This window comes from Adelges cooleyi, unplaced genomic scaffold, assembly GCF_023614345.1.
Source record: "Adelges cooleyi isolate 19-005CV unplaced genomic scaffold, UGA_ACOO_1.1 ACOO_flye_CR_arks_rails_tigmint_CR_PRNA_651, whole genome shotgun sequence".
Taxonomy (NCBI): domain Eukaryota; kingdom Metazoa; phylum Arthropoda; class Insecta; order Hemiptera; family Adelgidae; genus Adelges; species Adelges cooleyi.
The window spans coordinates 5,680,478-5,694,594 of record NW_026096352.1 but is presented as its reverse complement, the minus strand read 5'-3'; the positions used below and the strand labels follow the sequence as shown (position 1 = coordinate 5,694,594).

The window sequence follows — 14,117 nt, the reverse complement described above, 5'->3', positions numbered from 1 at the left end:
TACCATTGAATTTACAAAATGTAATGAATTATTTTCTGCCACATTAGAGTATTGGAAAACTTCTTGCACAGAAGTCATTAAAATAGACTCCTTTTGCGGTGATCACATTATCTTATGGTCAAATGAACCGATTAAAACGCACACAGAATAGATTAAATCTATTTTGTGTTTACACTGTTGATAAATATATGTATATATTATAATATATAAACAAGACGTGGCTTAAACAAAGTAATTTAAGTATGGATTATGAATAAAATGGTGAACACTTATAATAAAAATGGCAATTTCAACAAGAACATTTTATTAAATTATAAATTGAAGAAAAAATTCTTTGTACAAACAGCAAATTCAATTTCAGATAACGTCATCACTAACCTTCAAAATATGGTTTTAAGTAAAATATAATTCAAGTAACATAGTTAAAATTAATTTTAATACATTTATTCATAATAGCTTTCATTGGGAAATTTCTAAAAGAAATGTTATCCAAACAAAATAAAAAAATCGATTCATTTAAATATTCTAATAGACATATATGTAAATTCGAATATTTTTTTTTCAGAAAACAAAAAATATAACAACATTAATACTTAATAATAATTTTGTATTACCACATGTTATATTTCTACAAAAGATTTATATTTCATAACCTAGTTAAGTCTCCTAAAGACATTTTTCATTTCTAAATAGAATTTTTCTATTTCTTAAATAAAAAAATTCTTATAACATTTATGTTCTGAGTACCAAATAGTGTAATTATTGTTCCCAAGTAACGATATTTAACTGTAAATAACAGAAAAATATTATTTATTATAATACAAAAATAAACTAAGTTTTTAAATGTAAATAATATGTTAATAAACTTTATATTTATTTCATTTAACAACTGAAAATAATACAAAATAAACGATAAAATTTATAAAGTTAATTAATTGTTTAATTAGTACTAATTTAACAGTTAGTAAAATAAGAACTATTTGTAATAACTTTAATTGTTAATATTTTTCTTTTCTTTTCGTTTCGTAAATAATTTTCAGTTTCCAAAAAATTAGTGAATATTTTATATAATTTCAAAGCACAACAGTTTTGACAACAATTTATAATATTTAGGATAATGATAAGTGATAACGAACTATTTGTGATCATAAAATATTACATAAAGAATGCGCAAGGCACATAAAACGGACGCTATTTACAAACAAATATTTCAAGTAGAAAAAAAATAAATTTGGTTCTTGAACACAGATCACGAATAAAACTAATTTTTTATTTTTTGCCACTAAGAACGTTTGACTCATTTACTAGTCGAATGCTCTAACTGCACTATTTTCACAACCAATTATTAACATAAAAATAAACTCTTATAAAAAAAAATATGTAACAATATTAATAATTTAATATAAAAAAAGAATATGGCATAAATTATGATTAAACGGTTTTACTGGCCTCTTAATATATAATTTTAATAAAAATGATTCAATTAGCACCACTCTGGATCTGACATACATTTTCCCTTAAACCATTTGTACATCAATCGAGTTTTTGGGCTTAATCCATTTAAATCTTCACTATTCTCAATTAATTTTGTATTCTGAAAAAATAATTGATCACTAATTAAACTGCTTATTTATAAATTTACTAACGAATTTTGCAATAAATTGTTATGTTGTTAATACATTCTGTTTACAACATAAATTTGATTAGTTTAAAGCTGAAATATTGTATATACTTACAAATGTTGGTGGGAATACACGTTTACAGTCGTGACGATCAATATGTTCACGATATGCGTTTGTCAAATGTATTTTTGTTTCATTATCCATGCATGGATAACATAATTTACAGTTTTCAGACTGACATGTTATTTGGCAATTCATTTCATCACAAGACTTTGGATACGCCACAATGTTTTTCATAGATACAGCCATTTTGATACTATCTTGTTTACTACGAACAAATTATTTATTAACTATATTTGTGTTCTTACAATTCATTGTAACACATAAAATATAATAATCATTCAACAAAACATCCAATTTTTAGATTCATGTTATTAATAATGAAGTATATGTTATTAACAAATAACATATGGGAGATAAAGATAAAGAAAAAGAAAATCTAAATTATAAACACAATTCATACAAAAAATATAGTTTTAATATTAAAGAAGATAATGTGTACATGAACATTCATGTCTACACACCAAGAGTTGTTAAAGTAACACTAAGATTGTAAATAAAAATATATTTTAAAATATAACCAAACAAATTCATCAAAATTGTATTTAAATCTTTAATATCTACGGATATAACATAGTATATCCATAAGTAAAGTTACTAACGGATAAAGAGGAAATATTAGTTTAATCAGCAATCAGTATACTAAATAAATTTGGAGTAAAATGTAATTCTAGGTATATGGTGTAAAACTAGTAAGAGTCACATAAGAAAATAATTTAGATATAAAATAAACCTAAAAAAGGTCTATGCAAACAGCATAAAAAATATGTACTTTTAAGCATACCATAATTCTTTTTTAAAAACAAAAAAAAATGTTACAGTTTAAGATTTGTATCATGCACATTATCATGTACAGTTGTTTTACATAGTTGGCGAAAAATATATAGCAGAATGAAAAAAGTCAATATAATTTTTTTTCAAAAGAACAAAAATTCTAAAAAATTTGATCTCATCCAAAAGTTGTATATTCAATATGTTATATATATTTTTTTTATATACAGGATTCCCCTAAAATCAAACATCTATTTATTATATGTGTACTTTAACTAGCCTCATCACTAGTCCTAATTAAATTATTTGTATAATTGGGGCAGAGTTAGATTGTAGGTAAAAATTTGTTAATACACAAATTATTTTATACCTAAATAAAGTTGATACGACATTTTCTCTAATTTGAGTTGCAAACCAAAAAGGTTTTTAAAAAAATTTTTTTAGAATTATTACACTGGGATATTGGTTTCTTTCTTCAAAATTATTTGTATGCATTTATTTTTACTCTTAACATATTTTATGTATATTGTAGAGATTGTATATTCCTTCTTATAAATAATTTAAAAAATAGAAATATTACAATTATTATTTTAAAATATTATTGACTTCTTAAATTTTAATCACATTTGTATTTAATGTGTTGTTTTGTTCTTGAAATTAAGTCACAAGTTTCACATCACTATAAAAAAATTGGACCTGTAGTTTTCCTACCTAATCGAATGCTAGTTTTTGTGTTTAAATTGTCTTAATAACTTAATTAAACCATTTAAAAAAACTTGGTATTAAAATTAACACTGAAGTCACAGTACACAAGGAAGTGGTTATCATACCTCCGAGAAAAAAGAAGTACACCTCCTTTCTACATAAAGAATGCTTGAATGCACATTAGTCGCTTCCAATTTTATGTATATATCGTTGCTGATACTGCAAACAGCCCGTATCTCAAAATTTGGCCAAATGAGATTATTACCAATAATGATAAATCACATTCCGCCGAAAATATTTTGTAAATGGTGTTTTTTATCAGACTTATAGTTGCACTGTAAATCATAAAAATGATAACACAGCTTATATCAAAACCTATTTATTTAAATAACTTATTTTGCTTTTCTTGAAAATATTTAGAATTGAGATACGCGCTGTTGCAGTATCAGCGCAATATGTACTTATACACTTATTGGTATATTATTTGATGATTAAACATATACACATAACATTTAGTTAATACATAATTATCCAATTTGTTTAAACAAAATTTAAATCAGAATCATTATTGTTATTTAAAACATTTCTTTTCATATTTTATACTAACCGTTCAAAATGTGTCAAACCAACAATGGCAAAAAGGTTGAATAAAACTTGCTCGTATAGTAAACGATTTTGAGGATAATGAGCTGATGACAGATTTGGTGACATATTAACCTAAAAAACGATAGTTCTTTATTATTTCTCCAGAAGTAAATAATGTGATACAAAATAATTAGTAAATAAGAACTAAAACTATGTAAACATTGAATTAATTGAATATTGAATTAATCAAATTCAATTACTGCAAATTAACCTAATTACTAAACAATTCCCAAGCCAGGCAGTTAAATGGTTAGACGCCTGTTTGAGTAAAGTAACTTCTACATTGAAATATACAAATTTTTTAACTCTGTATTCATAGATTTTTATTTGCAAATTAAAAAATTATTTTAAGTAATTGAAACAAAAAATGTATGGATAAATTTTGTATAAATTTTGTTTTCTTTATTTACTTACCTCCATTATATAAACTTTAAGATTATCGTCTACAACAAAGTCAAAGCGAGCCATCTCAAAAAAATTTGTTTTTGATTCGTAGTTACTCATTAAATTCTTGATCTTAGACTCTTTTTCTAAACAGACAACCCGTATGGCATCCTCTAATTGATCCCATATTTTGGTAGCATCTTTTCCTAAATAGAATTTAGGTAAATATAACATATAAGGTAATTAGTAAAGATGCTCAAACATATTTTAAAATGTGTAATATTTAATTACCTAATGTTTTTAAATGTGATTCAACAGACACTTTCATTGAAGCACCTTGATCAACGTAATATTTTTTTAGCGATGGCACTTTCCATGTTGGTAAATAATCATCTCCAATGACATATTTATCAATATTATTGGCATCAAACGGTTCATATTTTTCTGGGCAAAACCTAAATTAAAAAAAAGTACAAAACCACACAATTTGTTATACAATAAATTTCTGTAAACACATATAGTTGTTAACTTTGTGTTTGTTAGTATTATTAGTATATTTGGTAGTGATTAGCATACTGAAAAACGTTAAATTAAAACATTATAAGAACCAAGAAAAATAGCTATGCTAAACAATACTTACAATCCATAATTATGTAAAGAAAAATAAATAAACTAAGTATAAACCACAACCAACCTTTATAACTGTTAAAGAGTTGTTCCATTCTGGATAACATTTAACATTTAAATACCATCTTTCATCTAAAAGATTAGAATATAACCATATAGCAATATATGAGACAAGAAAAACATTCACAAAAATAGAGTATAAAAAATTATAAAAAGAAAATGTTAAAAATTCATGCAAATTAATTGTTTTGGTTTTTATGCTTATTAACTTGAACTTTTGAGTTTATTTATAATCTACAAACCTGAAAAGAATATCTCCATTATACATATATACTCTAAGAGGGTTAATAGATGTAATAATTGTGTAAACACCAATATCAAATTTATATCCATCAATTAATAGAGGATTGTCAATATATTCTTGAATAAATGTGCCAGATGAATTAAAGTCTAGCTCATGTGAAGATTTAATTTTAATGCCCCGATGATTGTTTTGCTTTTGAACAAACAGTTTATTTGGATACTTTTTAGCCTAAAGAAGAGAATATACATTTTAAAAGATTTTTTTTTATCTAAAAAAATAATAGTCAATACTTACATATAGCATAAATTTTTCTTTCTCAAGTGGCATGTGAAAAGCTGGAGGTATGTACTTGATATCTGATGTTGCTAAATCAACTTTATTTGTAATAAATCCAACACCAGGAAAATGATTTACCTAATAATAACAATAATTTTATATTATTCATATTGCATTTTAACAAAGAAACTTGTATCAAACAAAACATTATTTATGTATGTCCGTGTGATAAGAGCCACCATGTAGGTATGGAGTTAACAAATCTGTTTTGTTGGAAATTGACAGAGAAATACACAGAGATATATGCTTGAATTGCAAATTCCCAAAAATACAAGTTTTAAGCAAAATGTATTTAAAGATTTAAAAGCTCCTTTTGAAAACCCTCTATCTTTAAAATTATCAAATGAGCATACATATCTACTGAATATTTAAGATGTTCAATAATTTAAAAATAGTAAAAACCATAAAATCAAAAATGTTGACTCTAATAATAAAATACACTCAGCATAGTTCTAGCATACGGGCAGAGAACCAAATTTCTTTGCTGGAAATGTGTTAAAGCGAAAAAATAATTGGGGATTAAAGTTGCACATATAGCTCACTTAAAAGTATACTATTGCTCTTACAAAATTTAAGTCTTAGAACCGCCCTTGAATATCCTTGTATAGTTGTATCTCTGAAAATAAAATCAACAAGATGGACCCTTGTCAGGCAAGCAAATTTAATGATAAAAATATAAAACATAAATCATCATTTTGGCTTTTGCTAATTAAAATCAATAAGATAAGCTACAAAGAACTTTTAATAAAAAAAAGAAAATCTTACTTTTTGATTAGATTTTAAATTAGCAAATGTAATTTTATCAGCAAGTGTTTTAAATGGGTATTCGTGAGCCCATAATAAGTTCCAATCTGTATCTGGCTCTAAAGGTTTTCTCGAATAGCCGTAGATGTCAAGAACATCATAAACATGCTTTAAATGACCAGCTTCGGACTGTAAGTACAAAACTTGAATTACTCTATACATTTATCATTATTAATTTTTTTTTTTTTTGCCAATTGTCACTAACATGCTTTGCAAATACAGTGTAGATTGGTCGTTTTATGCCTACAACCAGTTCATGTTGTGGTTTGTTAGAATACGACTGTTGAACATGGTGAAACTTGCTGTGCTCATTTTGCATCCAGTTTAGTTCGAAAAAATTAATTAATAGTAAAATCAAGCACAAAAATAACAAAAAGCAAACGACAAAAGGTAACGAAAGCCATCGTGATCGCATCTTATTTTAAAATGCAGCAATTTTGATATTTAGAAGGAACACTACTGCAGCAACAATAATTATTGTTGTCACTTGTCAACACTTATATATTTTGAGAGTACTTATTGGTCTGCTTTATTAAAGAGTTATCATTACATTTTTTTATCAATAAACTCTAGGCATGTTATCATTATATTATTGCAAGCACGTGGAAGTAGGCCGGTCGTGACTAAAATTGGGGTTTTTATAGTTCTGGCAACGTTTATGTACCTACTTTACTTTTGCTTCGCCTTTCACCAATCGGAAACCACCAACATACGCGTGTGCTTGTGTAATTAGATGATAAAACCATCATCACAGAAAAATTAAATTTTTTTCCGATTTCTGTGTCATCATCACGATTCGTACATTATATCTTTGATTATAATTATTATAGATAGCCCACCGAGACAAATTTCAGTTCTGGACGTCGACACGGGACGGGCGCTAGTTCACTTAGTAATACCCGTGGAACTAATAAGTTACTTGGAATTTTGATTTTATTCTCAAATCGTAATACAATAAGAGTTTATAGTTAACAGTAAAAGGTTTTAACTCATATGGTACAAAATTAATTGATAAAATTAAGTTCACTGCACGCATATGTCCATAATGGACGTAGCAAATATTTATATTTGGTACAAAATTGTATTCATAGTACTACTTAGTACTTATAGTACTCGCATAATTATTTTTTATTTTTACGGTTGTATCCACGTTTTGTAAATAAAAAATGTTAACATTTTCTTAAGGACCATATTATTAAGTTACCGTTTTACCCACTCATGAGAAATAAGATAGGGAGATATTTTATAATGTTATTTTTTATTTTTTATTTGATATTTATATCACATTGTAATTTGTATCACCTATTGGATATAATATAATATATTATATAAATGTATTCTTTAATAAGCTGGCATGATTAAAATCTCTCCCTACCTTATTTCTTATGAATGGGTAAAACGGTATATATATATATATATCAAACTATTATATATAACAGGCTATCTGCTATGTATAATATATACTATAAATATTGTATCTTTTTTCTATAATTATTCTTTTCGGACGAATATGAATTTATATTTTAACTATAGTTATTATAATAACTAGTTTGTCGTGTATCACACCCATTGGATATTGGTATTCATAAATTGTTATTTTTTCTTTGACAAAAACGAATAACATTCTACAAGATACAAGTTTAATTCATCTTGTACCAATTCAATGATCATTAAAACTTCACTATTTCTTGGTTTTTTTTTAATTGCTCGTCTTTAACCTAATTTAAAAATATATTTTGTAATTTTGGCAAATTTTATTTACAAAGCAGCCAGCAAATTTTAAAAATTGTTTAAGTTTCTCTCGACATGTTTATGTCTAAAACAAATAACAATAATTTGCGAAAATAATAATAATTATTTAATGGATTAACGTTTCTCTCAAGCCACATCTAATAGAACACTCATGATATAACTAACGCCTGACAGTTAGTTATACCATAAGAACACCAGTCGCGCACCACCCACTATTATTATTTTTAGACTTTATGCTTTATTAATGAGTGTTTTTCTTCTCAAATCCTTGATCTAGTTTCATGATGTGGAGACTCGCACAAATAGTAAACACATAATATGATGTCATTTAGAAGTCCTACACTTAGAGCTAATGCCGTTTATTTATTATTATTAATTATGAATTTTTGAGTCATCATAAAAATGTGTTATAAATTATTATTGTAATTTTGAAATTTGGACCAATGCCCTCGTCCAGCAATAATTATTATTATATTATTCAAATACCTGCATCTCACCGAGCTCAATATTACAACATTTAGTACTATATCTCCTTGGATATATAGACTATCTTGACTACCTACAGCTGTTTTCTCCAATATTTTTTTCTGTTCACCTCATGTTTTGCGTACACGTTACTAACGTGACGTTAGTTACATTTCTACCCTCGTCCCGCCACAGTCATTTCCGGTTCTTAATTGATTCAAAAATGTATATAAAAAACAAGATAAGGAAAAATTATTCACTATTTCACTGATAAGTGATAACGGCACCGTTATATTGTTATCAGCTGAAAATCGCACGTGCGTTAAAATAATAAGTTAAATAATACAACGAATGAATTTGAGTTTTGAAACTAACAAGTATAATTGCGACATATTAGCTATAGTTACTACCGTCTATTGTCAAATGTAGTCTATTCAATACGAAATTAACATTTTCTTTTAGTAAAACTCATCCGAATTTCGTCAAGTTTTCAATCGAAAACATAATGGTTTTGAATAAATCGTTTTGTTTTTAATGACGATTATTTTTGGCTAACGTCCAGTGCTTTTTATCTTTAATGAAGATGAACATAGGTAATTTGTATTGTTTCTCTCGCGCGTTGATTTACACGGAAAAAAAGACTGTGGTCGGAGAGGGTTTTAATAAACAAGTAAAGTGAATGCAAAGTAACAGCCTAAAGTGTTGTAATGTATTGTTCATATTATTATTAGTCGTTATGTAATTGCATTGTAAGCTGGCACGGAGCCACATATCTGTGGTGGTTAACTTCAGAAAAACTATAAATAGAGTACAGTTTGTTAGCAGTATGCATTAGATTGCATGGAGTGGGGCTCTCTATGTTCACTTCGGAAATTTAATACAGTTCCGTCTGTGCGTTAAATGTCTCGTGAGTGAATAGATTTTTTCCCCCTTAATATTTATATTAATACCTACTAATAAACAACATTTAATATTTATTTAAGGTGTATTTGAATTTGTGTTAAAATGAGTGGAGAAGTATTGGATTCTGTAAAAAAATGTGTTGGTGTCATTAAAGGTGCAAAAAACGATACTGAAAAATTTGCTGCCTTATTTTTGGTTACCAAAACGGTGAAAGCAGAAAAGTGTAATGCACGTTCAAAACTGGCTTTGTTTGAGGCCATCGAGTTCAAATTCATCAAGAGGCTCCTGCTCAGCAATGAAGTGCCAGCAGGTTGTCCACCGTGTGTTTACAAATCTGTTGCCATGAGTATACTGACGTCACTGTGCAATGTCGAAGAGGTAGCAACACATCGGGAAATATTACAAAATGTTGGTGTTTTTCTTGAAATTGTACTTAGCGGCGGAGATGAAGACGAAGACGAAGAAGATGAGGATAATCTTATGCTCATCAATGAGGCATATAAATGTTTAAATTTTATCGCACAGTTCGAAACAGGATTAAAATCATTATTGGATGCTGGAACAGTTGGTAAAATGTGTGAAGTGTATTCAGTAAAAAGCTTTCAAACAGATGAAGCATTGGCATTGTTAGTGACAATTGTTGAAAAATTTGGTTCTTCTTCTTGGAACAACAATGTAAAAAATTTTAACTCTTTAATTAATGTTTTGGCAGTAGATTTTGAAACAGACCATAGCGAGCGAAAATTCAAACTGTGTGTCCTGTTGTCACCACTTTTGATCAATTGTCCACCTGAAATAGGACCTAGTTCCTGTGATACTGAAATTTGGCCATCAAAAGTTTTTGTTGGATTACGCGATATTTTGATGAGCAAAATAGTCAAAGCTCAGCGAGATCCAGCACTCAAATTAGCTCAGCACATGCTCACCATATTTGGAGTTGATTGGTCCCTTCAGGATGAGGCCAAACCAAAAGCTTTTTTTTTACTCTTGATTCATTTGGCTTCAATTGAAATACGTATGCATTTGGAAGACAAAAAATTTGTTGAACAGGTATTTATTATAAAAAAATTACTTCTTAAACAGCAAAACAATTGAATATTTTTTAAATATTGTCAAACATGTGTCAAAAGTTTATATTATGTAATACAATTGTTTTAACGTGTAATTTGATGTTCAAAAAAGTATAAACGTTAAAAAAAAAAAATTGCCAGTATTTTTTTAATATTTTAACAATATTTTGTATATATTATTTTTGAACCTTAAAACTTTGTACCAAAACATTTATAAACTGTTGGAAACATGGTTGATAACATTTTGAAAATATTTAAAAAAACTACTTTTTACTGTAGATATTGGATAAATAATAATAAGAGTTTAGGCCTATGTTTAAATAGTTGGAATTATTTTTATTTTAACTAGAAGTGTGTCATTTGTGAATGAACAAATCATTAGATCCTGATTGCAAAAACTAATGAACCAAGTCAAAAAAAATTATAGAACACACTGTAATTCAAAATTTTTATTTTTCTCATATCACTAACTAGTAATTATAATATTCATATTTATATCAGATATTATAATATATTAGTATGTTTTTATGATAAAATTTATGTTTTAATAATTATAACACCAAAATGTACTCAAATGAATGAAAAAGTCGTTTAATTAACCCAAACTGAAAGAATCAATTCATACTTGAGATCCAAAAATCCCATCTCTAATTTTAACCATATATTTCCTTAAACCTTTTTCGCCTAAATACTGCTAACTATTATCTTTGCTGTTGTGAGTTTTAATCTAAAAAACATAATTTAATTGTTAATTAAAATATATTTTTTTGTGACAATTTCTAATATTGTTTGCAAAGTTAATATTTACCACAACAGGACGGCTGATGTATAGGCAATAATCGTGCTTACGGGGGAGCTGACATATTTTTCTATTTCCTTCAGCTTTCAGTTTCTCTGCTTGTAGGTCCACCCCTTAATGCTCTTTGTACCGAAAAAGTTAATTGCCATTCCAAACGAATTTTGTGATAGCCATTACAAACTAAACAGATCAAGTATACTCAAGGCCATTTTTAGGGTAGTGATCAAATAGTGCAAGTGCCTTAGAGTTTAATATTTTAAAGTGGTACTATATAAAAATATTATACAACAATAATTACACTTTGATAATACAATATACTTACAGAAAAATTGTACATCTATAAATTTAATGACCAAAACTTGAACACAAGGGAGATGAGTTATTTAAAGATTGCTTAAAACTCCTAGATTTTTTATTATCAATTTTAAGACTAATGATAACTAATAAATTACTAATGTAGAAAGAGATAATATTTATGTATTTACTAAAATAATCCCAGTTAAGAATTAGGTATAGTAGTTAATTATAAAATTTAATATGTAAAAATTACGTTTAGCTGAATAATGTTAGAAGTAAAAATTAAATTAGAGTTGAGCGGGTACAAATTATTTTTGATATTAGACCCTTTGTAATTGATTACTCATTCTATATTTGGAAACCGCTAAGCTTAAACATTTTTATTTTTAAGCTAAATTAATGAGCTAATATTAGAAAGAAAGATTTATCGAACTTAAACCATTATTATTTCATATTTTTTCCCAGAAATACCAGGCTAGTTATTAGTATAAAAAAAAAAATGTTTTCCTGATTATCCATTAAATTTAAAATTGGTTCATCGCTATATTCAACTCTACCTTAAACAGAGTATTAAACAAAACATTTTTTTTTTAAATTAATATTAATTATTGATTAATAAATGAAAAAATTGTGGTCTGATTTTATCTTATATATGCTTTTTTCCAGGTTTTAGAAGCAGAAAATTTACTTAGTTCTTGTTTTACAATACTTGAAATATCACTTGCTTATATTGCAACAGATGTATTGGACTTTGAACAAAAAGAAAAACAACAAACTTACACAGCTCTTAAAGGTGCCTTTACTGCTGTTATGAATGTACTGAAAAATCTTTCCAATTCAAAAAAACCCTTAGAAAATAATGTAAAATGTTTCATATGTGTAATGCTTATGTCATTGTCTGCTTGGTTGGCACAAGAAACTTCATCAATGCGGCCAGCTGTGAACAATATTCTGCCATTTGCTTTGCAAATTGCAAATGAATCATTCTATGCTTACCGAGCAAAATATTTAGCGGAGAATGCTTTACCAAATCCAACACCTGCACCAGAGGACCCCTTAGGTGCAGTAGACGTATTGAGAGCATTTTTACCTGCTCTGTGTCACATAGCTGTAGAAGACAAAGGTAGAGAAGTTCTTTTAAAAATCAAACAAGACGAAGTGTTGCAAGAATGTTTAACATTCCATTGGTCAATTGCTCATTATAAAAAACCAGTGATCCCTAAGTCAGAACGTTTAAAGCCGAGGGGTCCAGAACCAGAGATTCCAGAAGCTCGTTTGAAAAAAATGGCCGATTCTCGTGGAGCAATTATTAGTATTTGTAACACATTTATGAACATTTGTGTATTAGAAGTGGACTACGTTAAGAATAGTCCTCTGTTCTTCACGTTATTGAAGTTTATTTTTGATAACTTACCGGAATTAAAAAATAACCACGAAAACCTTGTAATGTATGGAAACATGGCAGTACTGGGTTTGCTTCTATTAAAACTGAAGACTGCTTATATTAAAAAGAATGACTTTTCCATTTGCCGATATATCCAAGCAACCATTAGGTTCTTATGGGATGCATACAGCGTTGATGAAAACAGTGGTAGTGGCAGCTCACGTTATAAGATGGGTCAGCTAGTTGTCACCATGAACTACAAAGAGTCATGGATGGAACTTCAGGAGTTATGGTTTTTAGGCATGCAAAATTTAAGTGGTATCCTAACCCTTGTACCTTGGATATCCGAGTTTGCTATTGAGAGTGGTTGGGCTGAAGGAATAATTGATATGCTTGTAAAAATCAAACCAAACACGCTACCAACTAACGTTAAGTATGCATATGAAGACTTATTATGTCGACTAATTGAGGCTAATGGCGATCTAGTGGTTATGTTAAAAAAAAAAGATGCTATCACAGCGTGTCGAGGTCACAAATTTATGGAATTGGGAAAAAAATTGTTTGGCGAATAATAACATAATTTATATAACATAAAACGTGTTGTTTCTCATAGCATTTATATTTTTAAAAATATTTAAATTTAATTTTACTTAAAAAGTATCTTTTGTGTATTTTTATGTTTAATATCTCTGGAAAATTAACTTAACGGACAATGCTCGTAATCTTAGCTACAGAGCTCATTAATAATTTTATAAAAAAAGTGTTTGAAAACTGATATTCTAAATTTTCATATCAACAAGATTACTTATTACAACTATAAAATAGTTTATACATAAAATGTAAACTAGGTATATAAGTGTCTTATTTTTTAACCTATTTATAATATACATATCATTTGAACAAAACGCTATGTTGGTTGACTTAATAGTCAATTGGTACTAAATTTCTCTAGCATTAATATAGTAATAACATAATACGATACTTATGCATTTTATACATTTTTTAGTTAAAATTATTTGTTGGTTGGTTTTCGAAAAAAAATGTTGTTAATTATTTTTCATCTATTGATATTTTTGGTATTAACTTGTTTGAATTATGTTTATATATTAATACATTATTTTTAAATATA

General features: G+C 27.3%; 2 protein-coding genes across 4 annotated transcripts; one reads left to right on the top strand and one right to left on the bottom strand.

Annotated features, from left to right (window-relative positions):
• Positions 1 to 1,090: 1,090 nt before the first annotated feature.
• Positions 1,091 to 6,877, bottom strand: LOC126844300 (probable tubulin polyglutamylase ttll-15). Of its 2 annotated transcripts, none has more exons than XM_050582396.1 (9): positions 6,524 to 6,877; positions 6,280 to 6,447; positions 5,473 to 5,592; positions 5,177 to 5,406; positions 4,539 to 4,702; positions 4,278 to 4,453; positions 3,826 to 3,935; positions 1,737 to 1,950; positions 1,091 to 1,594 (listed from the first exon to the last, which is right to left on the bottom strand). In XM_050582396.1, exons 1-9 carry the CDS (start codon positions 6,731 to 6,733, stop codon positions 1,484 to 1,486), a joined length of 1,503 nt encoding a protein of 500 aa, XP_050438353.1. In that variant the 5' UTR covers positions 6,734 to 6,877; the 3' UTR covers positions 1,091 to 1,483. The 2 variants fall into 2 exon arrangements, with proteins under 2 accessions (XP_050438353.1, XP_050438354.1); XM_050582397.1 differs by lacking the exon at positions 6,524 to 6,877 and adding an exon at positions 6,081 to 6,130 and having other exon boundaries at positions 6,280 to 6,399.
• Positions 6,878 to 8,867: 1,990 nt separating this feature from the next.
• Positions 8,868 to 13,967, top strand: LOC126844678 (neurochondrin homolog). 2 transcript variants are annotated; one of them, XM_050583044.1, is made up of 3 exons: positions 8,868 to 9,205; positions 9,267 to 10,488; positions 12,271 to 13,967. In XM_050583044.1, the coding sequence occupies exons 2-3, from the start codon at positions 9,541 to 9,543 to the stop codon at positions 13,558 to 13,560; spliced, it is 2,238 nt and encodes a 745-aa protein (XP_050439001.1). In that variant the 5' UTR covers positions 8,868 to 9,205; positions 9,267 to 9,540; the 3' UTR covers positions 13,561 to 13,967. The 2 variants fall into 2 exon arrangements, with proteins under 2 accessions (XP_050439001.1, XP_050439000.1); XM_050583043.1 differs by having other exon boundaries at positions 8,868 to 9,442; positions 9,519 to 10,488.
• Positions 13,968 to 14,117: the final 150 nt, after the last annotated feature.